The sequence below is a fragment of the Apodemus sylvaticus genome, chromosome 15, assembly GCF_947179515.1.
Source record: "Apodemus sylvaticus chromosome 15, mApoSyl1.1, whole genome shotgun sequence".
Taxonomy (NCBI): Eukaryota; Metazoa; Chordata; class Mammalia; order Rodentia; family Muridae; genus Apodemus; species Apodemus sylvaticus.
Window position 1 is genome coordinate 64,590,857 of NC_067486.1, and position 19,848 is coordinate 64,610,704.

Here is a 19,848-nt window from a genome sequence, read left to right on the forward strand (position 1 = left end):
GCCTCAATTTCTGGAGTACTGGACGTCCCCATACTCAACTGTATTAGCATATCCGTGATTTTCCATTTCTCACACAGTACAAGGAAAAAACTTTTAACATTTTAATTTAAGTTTATCCATATGGGTATTTTGCCTGCATGTATGTATGTCTGTGCATCACATGCTTGCTGTGGAGGCCAAAAGAGGGCCCTGGATCTCCCGGAAGTAGAGCCTCCATGTGAGGACTGGGAATTGAACCTGGGTTCTCTGGAAGAGCAGCTAATGCTCTTAACTACTAAGTCATCTCTCCAGCACCAGAAGAAAACTTAAAAAATAAAAATTATATGTATGAGTCTATGTGAGTTGTATATATACCACATGCATGCAAGAGTCAAAAAGACTAGAAAAGGAAATTAGATCCCCTAGAACTGAGGTTACAGGCAAGATTATGAGTCACTGCGTGAATGTTAGGAACCAAACTTAGGTTCTACAAGGGCAGTAACCACTGAGAGTATAAATCATATGAGGGTGCTAGGTGTAACTGAAGGCCCCAGCTTTCTTACTGCTGTGGGGAGAACCCTTCATGAAACCACTGGATTTTTCATGATGAGAGGTATTTATATTTCTGGTTTTACCATGTAATAGGACATTCTTCAGGTCCCACGTGGGTCTTCAGATGTTTACACTCGTTTGTGTTTCCAAGTGTAGTCTGTTGATCCAGGAGATGGTGGCCTGTTGCTGGGAACAGACAGAAAGAATACAGTAAGCACTGACCAAAGCTGAGGCCATTTGGGTTTTGGTTATTGTTTCTGAGGAAAGGTCTCCTCTTGTTACTCTTGCGTGGAATGTGCTATGTAGATGAAGCCAGCTGAGTGCTGGTATTAAAGGCTTGTGCTACCAATGACTAAAGCCAAGGGGATCTTCTAAGAATATATCATAGGAGGCTGATGCTTTTGATCCCATTGCTGGGAGGCAGAGACAGTTGAGTTTGAGGCTAGCCCAGTATACAGAGTTCTAGGACAGCCAGGACTACTCAGAAGAAAGAAAGAAAAAAAAAAAAAAACCTGTCTTGGAAACAAAAATAAAAAAAGAAGGGAAAATAAACCATAGGAGAACTGAAAAAAATCTCTGCTCTTTAGTAGTTTTTCATGTCAATGGTGTGGATGACCATGTCATTTTGGCATTGATACTGTTTACCTTCAGGGAATTCTAGTTGAAGTCCGAGGAGGGAAACTGTAAGGGCTGGAATAGGAAACACTTTATGGAAGTGAAGACTTGAAGGTGTTGGTACACTTAGAAAATGGCAACAAAGTGCTGAGACCAGGCAAAACATTTAAGGAGCAGCCTTCTTAACAGTGGCGCTTCCCACAGGGGGTGTGAAGACTGAGGAAACCGCTTGAACCTGCCCGGGGTGTGTTCTACTGAATCTGTTATAAAACAACTCTGACCTAAGGATGTCTGGATAAAAATCTGAAGCTCTGAGGAATTCTACTTTTTCATGATTTTAGCCTAGTAGGTTAAAAACTAAAGATTACAAGGTGTTAGACTTGCCGGGCGGTGGTGGCGCACGCCTGTAATCCCAGCACTCTGGGAGGGGAGGCAGAGGCAGGCGGATTTCTGAGTTCGAGGCCAGCCTGGTCTACAGAGTGAGTTCCAGGACAGCCAGGGCTACACAGAGAAACCCTGTCTCGGAAAAAACAAATCCAAAAAACAAAACAAAACAAAACAAAACAAAAAAAACCCAAACCAAACCAACCAAAACAAAACAAAAAAACAAAGTGTTAGACTCATGACTTAAACTTACAATACCGTTGTCTAAAACTGCTGCTGTCATTGAGTCTCTGGGCTGCTCTATGATGTCTTTGCAATAGAAAAACTCTGTACAACATCAGAGCACAGTTGGCCATATACATTGAAGAGTAACTCGACTACTAACCAAAATATCCCGGACAGGACCCGCTGAGCCTCCAGAGGGCGGTGTTGCTTTCACAGAAGAAAGACTTCTAAAGTTCCTTACAGGCTGCCGATGAGAGGCTGCTTTGGGGTGCACTTGTCTGTCTTGAGGCAAGCAGGCAAAAAGCAAAACTTCCCTTTTCCTTGTCTTTTTACCAGGAAGTGTGACCCAGATTTAGGGTGGGTCTTCCCGTCTCAAATGACCCAATCAAGAGAATCGCTCACAAGCACTACATACCCAGCTAGCTGGGGTTTTAGCTGATTCCAGACGCAGTCAAAGTGACAACCAAGATTAACCATCACCTACGAGCTAAACTATGATGATTACCTTTAGAATTAACACACATAATTCCCACGATATATCTGTTGACACATAGATCTCACAGACCCTTCCTCCTCCTCTCCCTGGCCGGGAGCTGAACCCTCTGGACTTCAGGCTACAGCTCTCCTGGGATACTTTCCTCCCCTCCCCCACCCCACTTTAAGATTCCTCTGGAAAGCAGCTCTTTGGTTTTGCTTTGTTCACGGGTACTGACTTCTTCTGTGCTCAATATCTCGTTAACTCACTCACTAGGGACTCAGGGAAGCAAGCAGATCTGTGCTATTCGTTAACTTAAGGCCCCAGAGCAGAAAATCCCTAAGGTGCCCATCTAAACAGGAAAAGAACAGGTGATGGTCACCAAGCAGATAAACCACTTGAAATCAGAATCGCATCTCAGTAAATACTAGTTACAACAATCGTTTCAAAAAGTACAAACAGGTGAAACTCTTTACCCCTCTACTCCACTCCACCCTTGGGAGGCCTGAACCTGGGATCCGGATTCCCGCCACTCTTCCGATCCTGCAAGAAAAGAAGGCGACTTGCCACCGCGGGGAAACTACTTCCTCTAAGCGCCCACCGCAGAGTGTGCAAACTACTCACCGGGTGATGGCCTTGGGAGAAGGTAGAGCAGGAGAAGAGGCAGCTCTGCGGGGAACAGGGAGGGACCTCCAGGGAAACGAAACTGAAACTTTGCCTCTCGGGTCTTTAGGGCAGGACGCGCCTTTGCTCTGTCTTGGCTGTGCAGCGCCCCTGAGCCCCAAGCGAGCCAGACGCGGACAGCCATGGCCTCCAGTCCCGACCCGGCCTCCAGTCCCGATCCGGACCCGCCATCCCCGCTCCTCGTCCGACTGCAGGAGTCCATCCCCAAGGCGTCCTGGAAGCTAGAGAAATACTTCCAGAGCCGGGCCTTCTCGGGAGGCGGGGAGTGCTCTGTCCAGCCCGTGGGCCCCGGGGCCCCGGACACCTTCGAGGTGAAGTTCCTAAAAAAAGCAGGTGAGCCAGGCCAGAGGAAACAGGGCAAGGCTCGGGTGCAAAGGTGGACCCAGCAGGTTTCCAAACCGATCCCTGTATGCTTCCGAGGAGAACCCATGCGAGTGTGGCTCTGTCTGTGGGAGAGTGCCATCCGCAGACTCCCTCCATCCCACAGTGGGGGAGAGAGCCTCAGATGAGTCCAGCCGCTCACAATGCGGTTCGACTCCCTGGGAGAATTTGCCTGCAGACCCAGTTGAGAGAAGAAACAAAGTGTGGGGGTTGGGGTTGAGGAGGAAACCCAGAAGCTTGTGCACACTAGTCAAGTGCTTCACCTCTGAACCCGACTCCAAGCCACTTTATTGTGATAAATAATGATTCCATTGACTTGTTTTTAAGGATTACAAAATATACGACCACTTTAAAAAAGGAAAGTCAAAGAAAAATTAACTGAAGATAGTTTTTGGTTTTGGTTTGTTTTGTCTTGTCTTGTTTTGTTTTTGGTTGGTTTTAGAGACAGGGTTTCTCCCTGTAGCCCGGGCTGTCCTGGAACTAGCTCTGTAGGCTGACCTCAAACTCGCAGAGATCCTCCTGCCTCTGCTGGGATCAAAGGCATGCAGTGCAGCACTAATGTCCTCAATGGGAGTGGTTTTCTTGCATTCTTTTCTGAGAGTCAACTAATGCCTATACACATTCTAAACTTTTTGATTCTTGTGGGGTTTTTTTTGGGGGGGGGAGGGCTCACCACTTAACTATACAGTAACTAGTATTTAATGTCATTGAAACGAGAGACTCAAACCCATTACAAAACGTAAGTTCTCCCTACTACTCCCACCACCACTCCTTTTATACAGGTTCTTGACATATACCATTGGTTGGCCTTGAACTCTGCCCCCACCCCACCCCTAATTCTACTATTTAAGTGCTAGATTGTGGGTGTGGGTGTGTACCATGCCCAGACCAGAAATGTAGTTTCTTTTCTTTCTTTCTTTCTTTCTTTCTTTCTTTCTTTCTTTCTTTTTTTTTTTTTTTTTTTTTTTTGAAGTGGCACACATTTTATTTTGGTTTGGTTTTTTGAGACAGGGTTTCTCTGTGTAGCCCTGGCTGTCCTGGAACTCACTCTGTAGACCAGGCTGGCCTCGAACTCAGAAATCCACCTGCCTCTGCCTCCCAGAGTGCTGGGATTACAGGCATGCGCCACCACGCCCGGCTTTCTTTCTTTCTTTCTTTCTTTCTTTCTTTCTTTCTTTCTTTCTTTCTTTCTTTGTTTTTGTTTGTTTGTTTGTTTGTTTGTTTTTGGGGGGTTTTGTTTTTGGTTTTGGTTTTTCAAGACAGTATTTCTCTGTGTAGCCCTGGCTGTTCTGGAACTCACTCTGTAGACCAGGCTGGCCTCAAACTTAGAAATCCCCCTGCCTCTGCCTCCCAAGTGCTGGGATTAAAGGCATGCGCCACCACTGCCCAGCTAGAAATATGGTTTCTAATAACCAAATTATATTCTGAGGTAAAACTTAAGTTCCCTACCTTAGAGTTCTGGTTAGCTTTTCCCATCAACAGCCTGCTATTCCAGAATGCCAGCAGTAACTGTTGAGGTCCTCTATATGCATTTGACAAGGGGCCTATAGCAGAAACCACCAAGTTCCAACTTGGTGAACCAAATGCATTTATTGGGTTTACTTACAGGAATATGGGAAATGACTCAAAGGCAACTGCATCCTGGAAGCCCACCTAGCAGGGGTGAAAGCTAACAAAGCTGGGAACCTGGAGCACACACTGCACAGCCTGCAGGCAGCTCAGCAGGTTAGAGAGTGCTCTTTCCAGGTCATTCAGCTGCTCTAAACTTCCTCTGGGGAGCTTAGAGTCCACTCCCTGCAGGCAGCTAGCTGCTCTGGTTACACAGCGTGGCTTGGCTGAGTCTCCTATGCAGATCTTTAATGAGCCTTCATAGCAGCTCTGTTCTGGGAGTCTCAGGAGGACTCTTCCCTACAGTCTTTATTGCTTACTCTGTCAGGGAGGGACCTAGTGAGTCTGGTCAGTTTCAGGGATTTCCTGAAGCTATTTTGAGTTGTTCACCTTCTTGCTGAAGGACCTTCTTTGAGGGTGGAAGGTTCCAATCTTGAGGAAATTTACACAACAGTCCCATACCCTACTGTTCATTCAAATAAACAATACAGTATAACATCTATTTCCATAGTGTTCATCTGTGTGAAGGATTAAAAAATCATCCAGAGATTCTTAAAAGTCTATGGAAGGCTGGGCGGTGGTGGCACTGCCTTTAATTATAGCACTCTGCAGGCATAGGTGGGCAGATCTCTGTGAGTTCAAGGCTAACCTGGTCTACACCAGGAGTTTTAGGACAGCCAGAACTACATAAGGTCTCAAAAACAAAAAACAAAAAACAACTGAAAAGCATAGGGGAGAACATGGGTAGCTTACGTAGAAGTCCTTAGCTTATTAGGGACATCCCTAGAGGTGGCATCTTCTTCAGACGTTTCTAGAATCAACCTAGAGGGACACTGAGGGTCATCTCGGTAAATTCTCTCTCATTTCTGTGTGAATGTGTATGTTTGATGTCTCCCCTGAAGATAAGGAGGCGGTGTTGAAACGGAAAGAACACAAGATGGTGGTTGATGGCAAACCTGTGACCATTGCCCTGGAAACTATTAAAAAGCCAGTAGAGGACCTGAGACCCAGACTTCCATCCTCGACACAGTCAGCAGAGACACCAGTAGAGGACCTCAGACCCAGTCTTCCGTCCTTGATACAGTCAGCAGAGACACCAGTAGAAGACCTGAGACCCAGTCTTCCGTCCTTGACACAGTCAGCTGAGACACCACGTTCCCGACCTCCATCCTTGACACAGTCAGCTGAGACACCACGTTCCGGATCTCTGTCCTTGACACAGTCAGCTGAGACACCACGTACAGGACCTCCGTCCTTGACAGAGTCTCTGGATGAAGCACTGTGTGTTGAGATTCATGCCGGTGATGGGCTTGTTCTTAACTCTGTTGATTCAGTTGTCCAAAAGGTGAGTGTTGACAGAGGAGCTGGTGCTGCTTTGGGATCTGCTTTCCCCCTTCCCCTCTGGGTATTCAGGCAGCACTGGGCACCCCAGACTGCACAAGTAGAAGTGAAGCTTAGTTGGAACAGGTAGATTAGCAGGCCCTCAGTCAGCTTGAGTCAGGGAGAAACAGCCTTCTCTGGGCACGATTTTTAGTGAAACATCCCTCTTTATTGGGGTGAAGAGGGGCTACATAAACCTGGGGAAGTGGGTACAAGATTTGGGGATGAATGTCATCATAGGCTGGGAGCATAGATGCTGGGGAATGCTTTATTTGCATGAAGAAGAATTCCAGGTGCTTGCTTATTGGACTTGTCCTTTTAAGGAGAGAGGAAGTTTAAGCTGTAATCTAGCCACCAGGCTACAAGACTGCCTCCAGTGCTGAAGGTGGGGATCATAAGGTTTATGTGTACTGGGACATTCTGGCCCAGACGGAGGAGGAAGCAGCCTTACTGCTGCTGGTCTCCGGTCAAAATTTTCAGGGTTTGAACTTCTGGACCTCTTGCTTCTGACTGGTGTTCCTGGTCTCACGGCTTTCGGGACTTACCAGCTGGCACTGTTCTTACAACTGCTTCTGTGGTCACTGCCTTTTTGGTTCAACAACCTTCTCCCAGAGGCTAGCTCCAAGCTAGGCCTGGTCTAGGCACTGGGCTGCAGAGGCACACAGAGACAAGATTCCTGTCCTCAAGCAGCTTGCATTGGGTATGCAGACCGGAGGTGATGGACTAAGTGGACTTCCAAGACTTAAACATGCAAGAATAAAAACAGAGTTTTGTCTCTGAGAGGAGCAGGGTGAGGGCTTGCAAGGGGACGACGGGAGAACTTCTTGATGAAGTGACATTTAGCCTGAGGCTTAAATGATGAGACTATTCAGCCATTTTTTAAATGCATTTTCCAAATAGACAGAGACTATTTTCTGTGTGCCAGGCACTGTTGTAGGGGCTGGAGACACAGACACTTAGGCTCTTAGGACCCAGTCATCTAGTAAGGGAAACAAAGGATAGTAAATAGACTTATAATCAAAGTCTGTCCAGCAGCAAGTGCAGGAAGAACAATAGCAGATGTGGAAATACTGTGGTGGAAATGCTGTCCTAAATGTCCTAGGGTGCAGACAAAGAGACAAATCCAAATGATGCTTCACCTGAAGAACAGGAATAAATGAAAAGACCTAGCTGGGTGGTTTTGTAGTAAGGACATTCTAGGCTGAGGGAAGCATACACCCAGGCCTCCCAAGAACTGATTGATGTCTTGAACTCAGAAGTTTCCGTGTGGCCAGAGTAGAGAGGCAGGCAGTGAGCAAAAGAGAGGGCTAGGCACATGAAAGGTACCTGAGGGCAGGGCTGAGGATTTGAACTCGCTGCAGAGCTTCACCTGATGTTTTTGAGCCTGGTGGTAAGGGGGCTGGATTGCATTTGTAAAGGATCACTCTGGCTGCTGGGTTAACGTGTAGGCGTAGGAAGGGGCCAGGCTGCAAGGTCGGTGGCTACAGTGGGCAAGGTGGGTGACAACCTAGATTCTAGATGGTCCTGATAGAGGTGTGGAAAAGACACTGATTGTGGAAGCACCCTGAAGCTCTAATCTAGAGAAGAAAATGTTCTCTGTGGATTGAAGAGCATCTATAAAACCCTTGAGTGGAAGCAAATCATCAGAAATGTTGCCTTTATATTACATTCAATTTGCCTGTATTCTTTTTATCCAAATCTGGTGTTTCTGTGTCATCATTGAACTTTTAAAAAAAAAACAATGTTTAAAAGACTTAGTAACTTTCCATGAGTTAAGGGTTCCATGTATTAGGGTTTTCCTAATTTTGTTTTATTTATTTATTTGGTTTTCTTTTGTTTGTTTGTTTGTTTGTTTGTTTTCAAGACAGGGTTTCTCTATATAGTCCTGGCTATCCTGGTCACTATATAGACTGGCCCCAAACTCAGAGATCCTCTGCCTCTGCCTCCTGAGTGCTGGGATTAAAGGTATGTGCCACCACCTACTTACTGGCTGCTTTGGGGTTTCCTTTAAAGTAAGAAGGTAAGTAAGAAAAGCAGGGTGAGATGATGCGGGGCGATACTGCTTCTTGGATTTAGAGCTAACTTCGAAGCTCAAAGCTCACAGAATGGCAGCTCTAGACACTGATTTTTTTTTTTTTTTTTTTTGGTTTTTTGGATTTCGTTTTTTTCGAGACAGGGTTTCTCTGTGTAGCCCTAGCTGTCCTAGAACTCACTCTGTAGACCAGGCTGGCCTCAAACTTAGAAATCCGCCTGCCTCTGCCTCCCAGAGTGCTGAGATTACAGGCGTGCGCCACCACCGCCCAGCTTGACACCAGTGTCTTGGCCACTGAGTATTAGAAGATGTTCATGCCCAGGCTTCCTCGCAAACCAGTTGTATGAGCCTCTGCAATGAGGTCTAGCCTTGGCTTCCTTTGTTTAATTCACTTTTAGAGCCTCCCCCCCACCCCCCAGGTGACTGCTCCTCTCAGGGGACTTAAGAAGTCAGTCATCGCTAAGAAAAAAAGACAGTGTAGTTTCCAAGTATCTTTCTGAAGATGGGTGGATATCTGAGACATCTTATTTGTACCTGTTCTTTTTAAACCTTCAGGTCTTTCTTGCTGTGACCGCTGAGCTGAACTGTGACCTGCTCTCTAGGGAGCAGAGATCCTATATAACCACAGTCTGCCCTCATGTCAAAAGCATGGAGGGTAGAGATGGAATTAAGAAGGTGTGTGGCACCTTCAGAGACATTGAAAAGATACATCACTTCTTGAGCGCGCAGCTTTTAGAAAGTGAGCAGGAGCGGAAATACGCCCCACAGAAATACACGCCTTCCGATGTGGAGAGGGAGGCACCGGATCAGAGAAGCTTTGAAGTGTCTGTGCTTTTCCTTGACTATTTCAAGCATGTTTATCCCGGTAGACTAGAGTCCATAGAGAAAAAATTTGGTGTAAACATTGAAATCCAAGAGATTGCTCCCAATATGGTCTCTGTAGGCTTCCCCTCCAGCCCTTCAGGCAACTTAGAAGAAGCATACCAGTCTTTCATCAGAGACATTCAGAAGTTCACACAGTCCCTGAAGCAAGATTATATCTCTTTAGGGGAGCACCAGAAAGCAAAGGAGGTCAGGCGGGAGCTGAATCGCTGCTTCCCAAAGCTCTTGATAAAGGGACAGGGAAGAATACTAACTCTCCTGGGCTCTTCTGCTGACATCTTAGCCGCCAAAGAAAAAGTCTCCCAAACTCTTGTCCTGACACCTGTGAAAATAATGGCATCTGGGTACCCACTGGGGATCGAGGTCGATTCAGTTCACTTTAAGCTTCTAGAACCAGAAATGCTCCAGGAAATCTCAGAGATCGAGCAAAAGTTTAACACTTGTGGCAAAGTCCAGGAAAAAGGCCAGAAAACCTGCATTTTCTTTGTCCCCAAGGATAAAGAGTTAGACCTGTCCGTGCAGTCTTACACAAGTTTCACTGATGCCTTCCAGCACGCCACAGGCCAGCTGAGGACAGAAGTTCTGTCGCTGAAACAGTTGGGCAAGGAGAGAGCTGGCTTACACAAGACCAAGTTTGCCGACGACTTTAAAAAAAAGCACCCAAACGTGCACTTTGTGGTAACCCAAGAGTCAGTGACCTTGTCGGGTTTGCCGAATCACCTTGCTCAGGCAATGCAGTATGTCACCAAAAGAATGGGACTGTCCCCGTCGTCTGGAGAGAAATTGACTTTGGATCAGGAAACACCCATGGAAATCAACAAGAATGACTCGAATGCAGCCTCACCTCCTCCCGGAGACTCTGCTAGCCCTGCAGCCTCAAAGGGGACCGAGGACAAGGACAACTGTGCCATCTGCATGGATACTATCAGCAACAACTATGTCCTCCCTAAGTGCAAGCATGAATTCTGCACCCCTTGTATCAGCAAAGCCATGTCAATCAAGCCTGTCTGTCCTGTGTGTCAGACTTCCTACGGTGTCCAGAAGGGGAACCAGCCAAAGGGAACCATGACTCACACCACTGAAAGAGACTCACTTCCAGGTTATGAAGGCTGTGGTACTATTGTGATTCATTACGATATGGAAAGTGGCATCCAAACTGTAAGTATGCCCGTGGAATGTGAGTTTCTTTTTGCTATGCTAGAATTGCCAAAGCCCAAGGGGTCACCCTATAGCTTCTTAAATAATGGTTTTCCCAGGAAGTCAGTCATTCTGTGATTGTGGGTAGGGTCATAACAGAGGCAGAGATCGATCCTGTTGCCTGCTTAGAAATTAGATGACTTTTTAATTACTTTGATAGTGTAATGATCTCAATGCTTTGGACATGCCAAGCAAGTACTCTATGAGCGGATAGCCTCATCTCTTTTTTGGGGGTGGGGTAGGGAGACGGTTAAGACAGGGTTTCTCTGTATAACAGCCCTGGCTGTCCTGGAACTCAATTTGTAAAGTAGGCTGGCCTTGAACTCAGAGATCCACCTGCCTCTGCCTCCTGAGTACAGGAATTAAAGGTGTGTACCACCATTGCCTGGCCTCATGTCTTTTTATTAAAGGTAGAAATCATATGTTAGAATGGGAGGAGTTGGGCAGGTAGTGTTCTAATTTGAAGAGAACTATGAAGTATGTAAATATATATGAGTAAAATGTCAATATTTTTCTGACTTTCAATAGGTTTCATCTACCACAAGCATACCTTTACTGTACGAAAATTCAGAGGCATCCGTGTGTATGTAACATTTTCTTCTCTTCATACAGAATGAGCACCCAAATCCAGGAAAGACTTATCCTGGAACACATCGAACTGCATACTTGCCTGATAATACCGAGGGAAGAAGGGTTTTGGATCTGCTCCGAGAAGCCTTTAACCACAGGCTGACTTTCACAATAGGATACTCTCGCGTAACAGGAGTCTCAGATGTCATTACATGGAATGATATTCATCACAAAACAGCCAGGTTTGGAGGACCGTCCAAGTAAGAGTCTTTGGAAATGTAATGATTGCTGAATGAAGTACAAGGTTGTCAAATGTTGCAGTTTGAGGCTGTGGGTATAAAAAAGACATTCTAGCAGCAGATGTTAGCCTAGTGTCTTAGGGTTACTGTCGCTGTGATAACCCGAAAGCAACTTCAGGAAGAATGGGTTTATTTGCCTTATAGAGGCCCAGTCCCAGTCCACTGAAGGAAGACAAGGCAAGAGCTCAACGTAGGCAGGACCCTGAAGGCAGGAACTGATGCAGAGAAGTATGGCTTATGGCGAGCTGACAGCATCCAGGATCACCAGTCCAAGGGTGGCACCACTGACATGGGGCTGGGCCCTTCTGACATCGATCTCTAATTAAGAACATCACAGGCTTGCCAACTGCCCAGTCTTATGGAGACAATTTTCTCTGTAACCCTAACTGTCTTGGAACTCACTCTGTAGACCAGGCCATCCTGCCTCTGCCTCCCAAGTGCTGGGATTGAAGTTGTTTGCCACCACTGCCCCAGGAGGCAGTTTCTCAATTGAGAAACTCTCCTCTCCTCTCTGATTGACTCCAACTTGGGTCAAATTGACATAAAACTAGCCAGCACACACAGCACACACATATTCGTCCATAATGATAATTTCAAAGACAAAAAGACTGGTCCACCCAACCTTCTACCCTGCCATTCATAAGGTATCACTTGGTTATTTAGTTTTGCTTGAAAAGAAAGGGGTTTCAGAATCCAAGATGAATGCAACCCAAGTTGATTAAATTTAGAGTTTTATGTTTATTTAAAAGATAGATCCTAGGAATATTATTTGCTTTTGATTATTTTTTTAGGTTTATTTATTTTTTATTTATTTCTATGTGCATTAGTGGTTTGCCTGCATGTATGTCTGTGTAAGGGTGTCAGAGCCCCTGAAGTTGCAGACAATTGTGAGCTGCATGCAGGTGTTGGGAATTGAATCTTCTGCAAAAGCCCCAGCGCTCTTAACCATTGAGTCATCTCTCCAGCACAGCTTTGATTTCTTTTAAGGTCATCTTCCTCTCTGTCACCTCTCTCTTCCCATAAGTCCACAATGATACTAAACTCACAAGGCTAGTACATGGTAGCAGAAGTCTTAGTTACAGAGTCCCAAGATGGTGAGATATATATTCCAGGAAGTCTGACTGTACTTTATGAAACTCAGAATTCCTCTACCAATGGAATCCAAAAGACAAATTTGAAAAACCCACAGGGGCTGGAGAGATGGCTCAGTGGTTAAGAGCACTGATTGCTTTTCCAGAGATCCAGATTTCAATTCCCAGAAACCACACGGTGCCTCACAACCACCTGTAATGGGATCCGATGCCTTCTTCAGGTGTGTTTGAAAAGCCCACAAGCATATGATTACTATCGCCTCTGTAGAATATGACAGTTATTATATTATGTGCATTAGTACTTAGAATAAGTTAAGAATTTAAGCAATCTGGCTAGAAAACAGACACTGACACTCGAGTGACTAGATATCAGTCACTGTCTGGACTGTATGTACAAGTAGTAGATACAGATTTTGTTGGTGTTTTGAGACAGAGTCTCATTATGTGGCTCAGGCTGTCCTCAGAGGACTGAGCACCTGTGCCACCGTACCCGGCTATTGCACACATTCTTAAGAATTGTTTGGGAGGAAGCTAACGGGTTTCTTTTTTTCTTCCTGCAGTTTTGGCTACCCTGATCCTCATTACCTGAAACGTGTCAAGGAGGAGCTGAAAGCAAAAGGGATCGAGTAAGGAAACTGCAGGGAAGATGTCTATCTACTCTCAAAAGAAGTGTGTTAGGAGTATAGGACAGACCAAAATCGTTTTCTAGAAAAACTTTATCACATTTTTCACGTTAAGTAGCCTGCTTGCCAGTCATTTCTAGAGTGCCACTCTTTCGTGGAAGGCAAATTATACAGGCACAGGCTGGAGGAAATGGCTCTATCTACAAAGCATGAAGAAATGAGCTCAGATCTGCAGCCATCCATGGAAAAGCCTGGTGTGTTGGTATGCACTTGTAATCTTAGCACTGGTGAGTGGAGACAGGAGGATTCCTGGATCTTACTGGCCAGCTAGCCTAATCAAAACCATGAGCTCCAGGTTCACTGAGAGACCTTGTCTCAAGAAATAAGGTGGATTGGAGCATAGTGATGCATGCCTTTAATGCCAGAACTTGGAAGGCAGAAGCAGGCAATCCCTGAGTTCCAGACCTAGCCTGGTCTACAGAGCCCAAGTACCAGGACAGCCAGCATACATAGTGAGACCCTGTCTCAAAACAAATAGCAGGTGGACAGAAATAAAGATACCTAATATCATCCTCTGTCCTGCAAACACACCTCCACACACATGTGCACAAACTCTCTCTCTCTCTCTCTCACACACACACACACACAAGGTGGGTTAGAAAAGAAAACTATAATTTTATAGGATTTTAATTTTTGCTGAAGAAATCTGATGTCATTCCTGTGTTATGGTTGGGGTGTTAGGTGAGTCTGTAATCATATTCTATGTCCTTTTACTTGAGTCATTGTCAACTAAAGGAACCTTCTCTGGATTTTGTTTGTTTTGTTTATTTGACACAGGGTTTCACTGCATAGCTTTGGAACAAGGTTGGTCTTGAACTTAGAGCTGCCTGTATCAGCCTCCTGAGTGCTGGCATTGCCTGTTTTTTTTGTTAGTTTGTTTGTTTGTTTGTTTGGGGTTTTTTGTTTGTTGCTTTTTTTGATTTTTGTTGGTTTGGTTTGGTTTGGTTTAGTTTGGTTTGATTTGGTTTTGGTGTTGGGACTGAGACCCCAGGCCAATGAGTTCCATCCCATAATTCTTTTTCAAGTCCATTTCTGTAGCAATACATTAGTTATTTACTTTTTAATCTCTGCCTGAACCCTTTTGTAAATGGGAAAGTTAAACCCTTGTAAAAATGGGAAGTTTAAAACCAGGTTTGGCTGGCAAAGACCCACATTTTCTTCCTTACCCATAGCAAGAAAAGATTCCCGGAGATCAGGTAACTTTTGGTAAGAAACAGAACAAGAAGACTCATGTTTTTCTGGATACAGAGCCTAGGACATAGTGTGTGATTACTACCTGACTCAAGTTGCTAGTGGCTCAGCAGAGGGATGAATATATAAAAAGATATGTTCATCAAATCTTCGGAAGAGAGATGACTCTAGACCTTGGCATTCATTTGGAAAATAGTTTCTTACCCCAGCATGTGCTGATTAGACTCTGACTAAGCCTTGAATTTGGGCTCTACTCTCCCCTGATCCATGGAACCTGTCCTGGAGGGCACAGTTGCCCTGCCACAGAATGGCAACACATTCTTTACATTTTTCCCTACACGCTATGTTGTACTTTTTTAGATATATACTGTTTCAAGATTTAACGGGTAAACAGCCTTGCCTTAGTTTAATATTTTGCAATAATTGTTACCTGCACCGGGCGATGGTGGCGCACGCCTGTAATCCCAGCACTCTGGGAGGCAGAGGCAGGCGGATTTCTGAGGCCAGCCTGGTCTACAGAGTGAGTTCCAGGACAGCCAGGGATATACAGAGAAACCCTGTCTCGAAAAACCAAATCCAAAAAAACAAAAAAAAAATTGTTACCTGAAATGTAGTAGCTTTTTGTTTTTTAATCCTTGGAGTAAATCTCACCAATCTATTATATCTCTCTTATATAGCCTTTCTAAGCCTTTCCCTGCTGAACAGGAGTAAAGGAGAAAGTTAAACCTACTGTGGAGTCTGTATGGCATGCCACAGTTCACTGTAAGTGGTTCTCCAAGTCAGAAGAAAATCACAGCAGACAGTGATCTGCATTCCAGCCACTCTCCAAAATGGTAGACGACACCTTGACCTTCTCCTTAAGACACACGTGCATGTACATAAAACCATTTTGGCCAGATATTAGTAACAAGTATTTATCAAGTACTTCCTTTGTAAGTACTTTACATTGATATGATCAATACAGTTAGTAGCCCCATTCTCTGCTCAGAAAAGTCATACACAGAGCATAACAGTCAACCACCGAAGGCCAATACATAGACATGCTAACTTCTGCTTTCATCTCCATTTTGGTTTTTTTGTTTTGTTTTGTTTTTGGAGACAGGGGTCTCATTGTAATCCAGACTGGCCTCTCCCTACATTCTTGAACTTTGACCCTTGCATGTATCCTAGGCAGATCTTCCAGGAGCTGCTTTCACAGCCCTCTGAGTGCAAGGCATGCACCACCATGCCTGACTTCTGCTTCCAGTTTAGACCTTTTCCTTTTGATGATTCACCAGGTGTTTGTCATTAAGACTAACTGATCATTTTCTGTTCTCTAATCTTGTTCTGCTTTCTAATCTTGTAATTAAATTTACCCTAAAGAAGCAAAAGATATGGTTTCTGTTAAGTTCTGGATCTTTTATTTCATACAGTATGCATATGCAAATCCCATGAGGTGTGAGTGCTTAATGGTATTTGGATTTCTTTCTTTTGCAAGGTGTTATTATCTGCATTAAATAAAGTTAGGTCTTTACGTACAACAGACTGTGTGGTTTCCCTCGTTCCTTGTTACTGTTTCCTTAAGTTGGACTTCTGGGTGTTTCCTATGACACACACAGTATACAGGGGTGTGTGGAGGCATCAGGGTTGGTGTGTGTAGCTCCACCATCACAAAACAACTATTTTAATTGACTTCACTTTTGATTGCAAAAAAAATCATGTTTCTCCATATTTTTTCTGCCTAGTGAATCTAGGTTGCTATAGAGACAAAAGTAGTCCACAAGGCCAGTGAGATAGGTCAGAGGGTAAAGGCGCTTGCTGCCAATCTTGACAGCCTGATTTTGATGCCCCCACAAAGTAGGAGAAAACCAGCGCCTGCAAGGCATCCTCTGACTGCCACCTGCATGCCCTGGCACCCCCTCAATAAACAAAGGAGTTTTACTTTTATTCATGTACATGTTTTGATTACATGTATGTGTGTGCACCACTTGTATGCAATGCCTTCAGAATTCAAAAGAGGGCATCTAGATCTCCTGGAACTAGAGTTATAGACAATGGAAAGCCACTTATATGTAAGCTGGGAATTGAACCCAGGCCCTCTGTGAGAGCAACGAGCACCCTTTTAACCACTGAGCCATCTCTCCAGAATAAATGTTTTGTTTTGTTTTTAAATAAGTTACAGGTTTCATTCTTTGGAATTACAGAAAGGATATTTAGTCTCTATTAAACCTATCACCCTGACCCTGCTTACTTGCCCGCAATTGCATTGAACGGGTTACCTGGAAGGGAAGCTGGGGAATGTATGTGAAGGCAGCAAAAAGAGATGGAGACCAAGATAACACCCACTATTCAAGGTCTCATAGTTTAATGAAGAACTCCCAATATATATAGGCAGGGGAAAAGTCTGGAAGCTTCTCAGCAGAATCAGTTCATTTGCTCCACAGGTGGCTAGTGTTTCTCAGGAAACTGCAGGTCCTTAAAGAACTATAGGCTTCACCTTGGTCTGAGCACTCCACCCTAGGTGGAGGGGATTATGGCTAACACAGGAGTTCCCACTCAAAGGCTGAGAGAGGAATTTCACATATGGTCGATATCAAGTTCCTGCCAGGTGGCATGGCACCTCAATAAGGCTCTCTACACTTACTTAACACCAACAGCAGATTGGGAGCATTTTCCTCTCCAAGAGAAAAAGATGCTTAAAATCAAGATATTTAATATTTCCTTAAAATATAAAGATAAAAGGATGGAAGAAAATTAGACTATTTAACTTTTTTATTTTTATCTTTTTATTTTATCTCACTGGTTTGCAAGAGTTTATTTAGCATTACTGTTAATAGTAGTAGTAGAATTTAGCATTTATAGTAGTTAGTGGTAGTATTTAACATTATTACTAGTAGTAGTACTGGTGTTATGGAGTTCAAGATCCCAGGAAAAGACTAGAGACTCAGTCAGATTATACATTTATTAAAACTGTTTGCTATCAGGACAGCAATCTCTGAGCCAAACTTGAGATTGCCACACAAAGTGGGGGTGAGGGAAGGACTCTTAAAGGCGAGATCACAAGAAAACCTTGAATGTCTGCACAAGCAAGTGAAGAGCTACACTGTCTGCCAAGATTAGGTAGCAAAGGCAACCTCAAAATAGTCCTAGAATGTCTGCATAAGCAGGTTACAGAAGCCAAAAAAAACTGTCACATCATAAGTAAATAGTCATGGCTGTTGTGATCATAAAAAGAAAAAGGTATATGGTTAAAGAATATGGTATAAGGCGGTGTTGGGGAAGGGGTGCCCCAGCGGGCCCATGCCGAGGCATTCCTAACCCCAAGGGATCAAACACACACGGACATGGTATAGAATAGAGTTTATTCAGGGCATGGGATGGGAGTTAATGGGGTAGTGGAGGCAGAGAGAGGCAGAGAGAAAGAGAAGAGAGTAGAGAAGTGGAGGCCGGCCATGACCAAGTAGAGAGAGGGAGTGAGGGTAGAAGAGCCCAAGAGGGGGGAAGGGAGAGGCTGAGAGTGAGAGAAATGAGAGTAAGAGAGAGTGAGAGAACCAAGAGAGAGGGGAGGGGCTGAGCAGCCCTTTTTATAGTGGGCCAGGCCTACCTGGCTGTGGCCAGGTAATGATGGGGTGGAGCTTAGACAGAACCCTAACAATGGCTATGTATTTCCCGGTGGGGATCACTGAGTCAGGAAGTCAGAAACAATGGCTAGTGGGGACCAAGATGGATGCCTAGCATAAAATGGACTTTCTTTAGGCACCACAGTCTTAGTATTTTGATTGATTGGATCCCAAGGCCTCTAATTCACAGTGACTAAGGCCAAGATTAAGATATGTACTTGTGGTCCAGCAGTGATGGCACACGCCTGTAATCCCAGCACTTGGGAGGCAGAGGCAGGCGGATTTCTGAGTTCCAGGCCAGCCTGGTCTACAGAGTGAGTTCCAGGACAGCCAGGGCTACAAAGAGAAACCCTGTCTTGAAAAACCAAAAGCAAAAAACAAACCCTCTGCCAACTTGTTGCAAATAAAGCTTTTTATCCTCTATTTCCAGAATTGTTAACACCAGAAAAAGGAGAACAAAATTTCCTGTTTATGTCTTCTTAGCAGAACAGAAAGTGAAAGCCACCCAAAGCCTGAATGGCCAAGGCTGAGTCAACAACAGCCTGGGGCGTGCAGCACGCAGACAGAGCTAGCAGCTGACAAAAGGCTTTTATTAGGGGCCAGAACACTCACTCACACACACACACACACACACACACACAGCGGGCACACAGAAAGTCCAGTGGTGGTCGGAGAGCCAAGGCCTAGTTGAGACTAGCCAAAACAAACATAGCTGTTCTTGAAAAAGATCCCCCTACCTACCCTTCCTCTTTATAAGTTCTGAGAAGGAAATATGTCTGCCTAGTCTTCTCCTAGACCACCCAGTTCCTCCCCCTCTAAGGAACTACTTATCAGCCTGGCACTCTCAAGGACTTTCCAAGGCCAGGTGCCGATCGAGTAGAGGGAAGCTGACTGACTTGGCCAAGAACAACATCCTACCCCTACACCCCCAGTGAATTAACCTATGCCTGAAAAGATCCTTTGTCTTGTATTCCACCAATCACAGTCCCAGTCCCCAACTAGCCCTGCTACTGGAGACTGCCCTCTGCTTTGTTTGGGGATGTTACTGCCTCCCTTGATAGGCACAACCCCACACGCATGGATCAATCAATAAACCTCATGCTTTTGCAGTGATCTTTCATCAAGCTGTGGTTTGTGGGGTTGTGCGCCTGAGCTAAGACCCTGGAGGGTCTCCAGAGTTACAACAGAAGAAGCCTGCAAAGACCTTTGTTTTAGGCTTGTATCTTAGATCTAGATGGAATGGAGGAAGCAGGTCCTCTTGGAAGTTCACCATCTTTGTTAGTGATGGCCCCTCTCCCTGTCTGTCCACCTATCAAGGAGTCTGTCTAACTCCTAGTCCCTGAAGAGAACAGCTTAGTGGGTGTGGTTCCCATTACAGGACTAGGTGTTTCTCTCTTTGGGGGTTCAGATGAGGGAAGAATTATACACTTTCTTTGGTCTGGTGTGTCAGATACAGTCTTTGGCCTGGTTTCCCTATGATTGTAATATGCCCAAATGCCAATCCTAATTTATCCCAATAAATTTATAGGTAGCACACCTCCTACTCTCATGGATAAATTATAAGTCTATTGTGCATGGATGGAGTGCGACAAATGGTATAGTGCATTCATCTACCCAATGGCATGGCCAGCCTCCATCTTGGAAGAGGAGTCAAAAGCTTCTTGTAAATGGAGTCTCTCAGAACAAAGCTCAATTTGAAAATCTACTCTTTTACACAATAGTGTGTGTAACTTAGAGCAAGACCTGATATATTTGGATTGTTTTTCTTCTTGTAAAAACTAAAATATTTTTGCTAGGGGTAGTGTGATGGTTTAAATACAAAGGGACCCCATAGTCTTACATGCTTGGTCTCCACATGCTGTAACTGTTTGGGACTGATTAGGAGGTATGGTCTTGTTGAAGATGTGTTACTGGGGATAGACTTGGAGGTTTCAAAATCCATGCCATTTCCAGTTAGCTTGCATGGCATGTTCTCTGTCTCCGTCTGCGTCTCTGTCTGTCTCTCTGCCTTATGCTTGTTA

General features: G+C 44.8%; 2 protein-coding genes across 8 annotated transcripts in view; one reads left to right on the forward strand and one right to left on the reverse strand.

The window, feature by feature from the left end:
- Parp9 (poly(ADP-ribose) polymerase family member 9) overlaps positions 1-2,943 on the reverse strand; it is a 34,972-nt gene extending 32,029 nt beyond the window's left edge. For 4 of the 6 annotated variants that reach the window (XM_052158212.1, XM_052158211.1, XM_052158210.1 and 1 more), the window contains exons 1-4: positions 2,855-2,935; positions 2,707-2,773; positions 1,916-2,037; positions 615-717 (exon numbers count right to left, since the gene is read on the reverse strand). In XM_052158212.1, coding sequence (XP_052014172.1) covers positions 615-629 — 15 coding nt within the window. In that variant the 5' untranslated portion in view covers positions 630-717; positions 1,916-2,037; positions 2,707-2,773; positions 2,855-2,935. Of the gene's footprint in view, positions 1-614; positions 718-1,915; positions 2,038-2,706; positions 2,774-2,854 lie in introns of all 6 variants that reach the window. The other 2 variants (XM_052158209.1, XM_052158208.1) reach the window with 2 other exon arrangements.
- Positions 2,944-3,006: 63 nt separating this feature from the next.
- Positions 3,007-15,748, forward strand: Dtx3l (deltex E3 ubiquitin ligase 3L). Of its 2 annotated transcripts, XM_052158214.1 has the most exons (6): positions 3,007-3,247; positions 5,806-5,957; positions 6,012-6,248; positions 8,871-10,355; positions 11,007-11,224; positions 12,915-15,748. In XM_052158214.1, exons 1-6 carry the CDS (start codon positions 3,037-3,039, stop codon positions 12,982-12,984), a joined length of 2,373 nt encoding a protein of 790 aa, XP_052014174.1. In that variant the 5' UTR covers positions 3,007-3,036; the 3' UTR covers positions 12,985-15,748. The 2 variants fall into 2 exon arrangements, with proteins under 2 accessions (XP_052014174.1, XP_052014173.1); XM_052158213.1 differs by having other exon boundaries at positions 5,806-6,248.
- Positions 15,749-19,848: the final 4,100 nt, after the last annotated feature.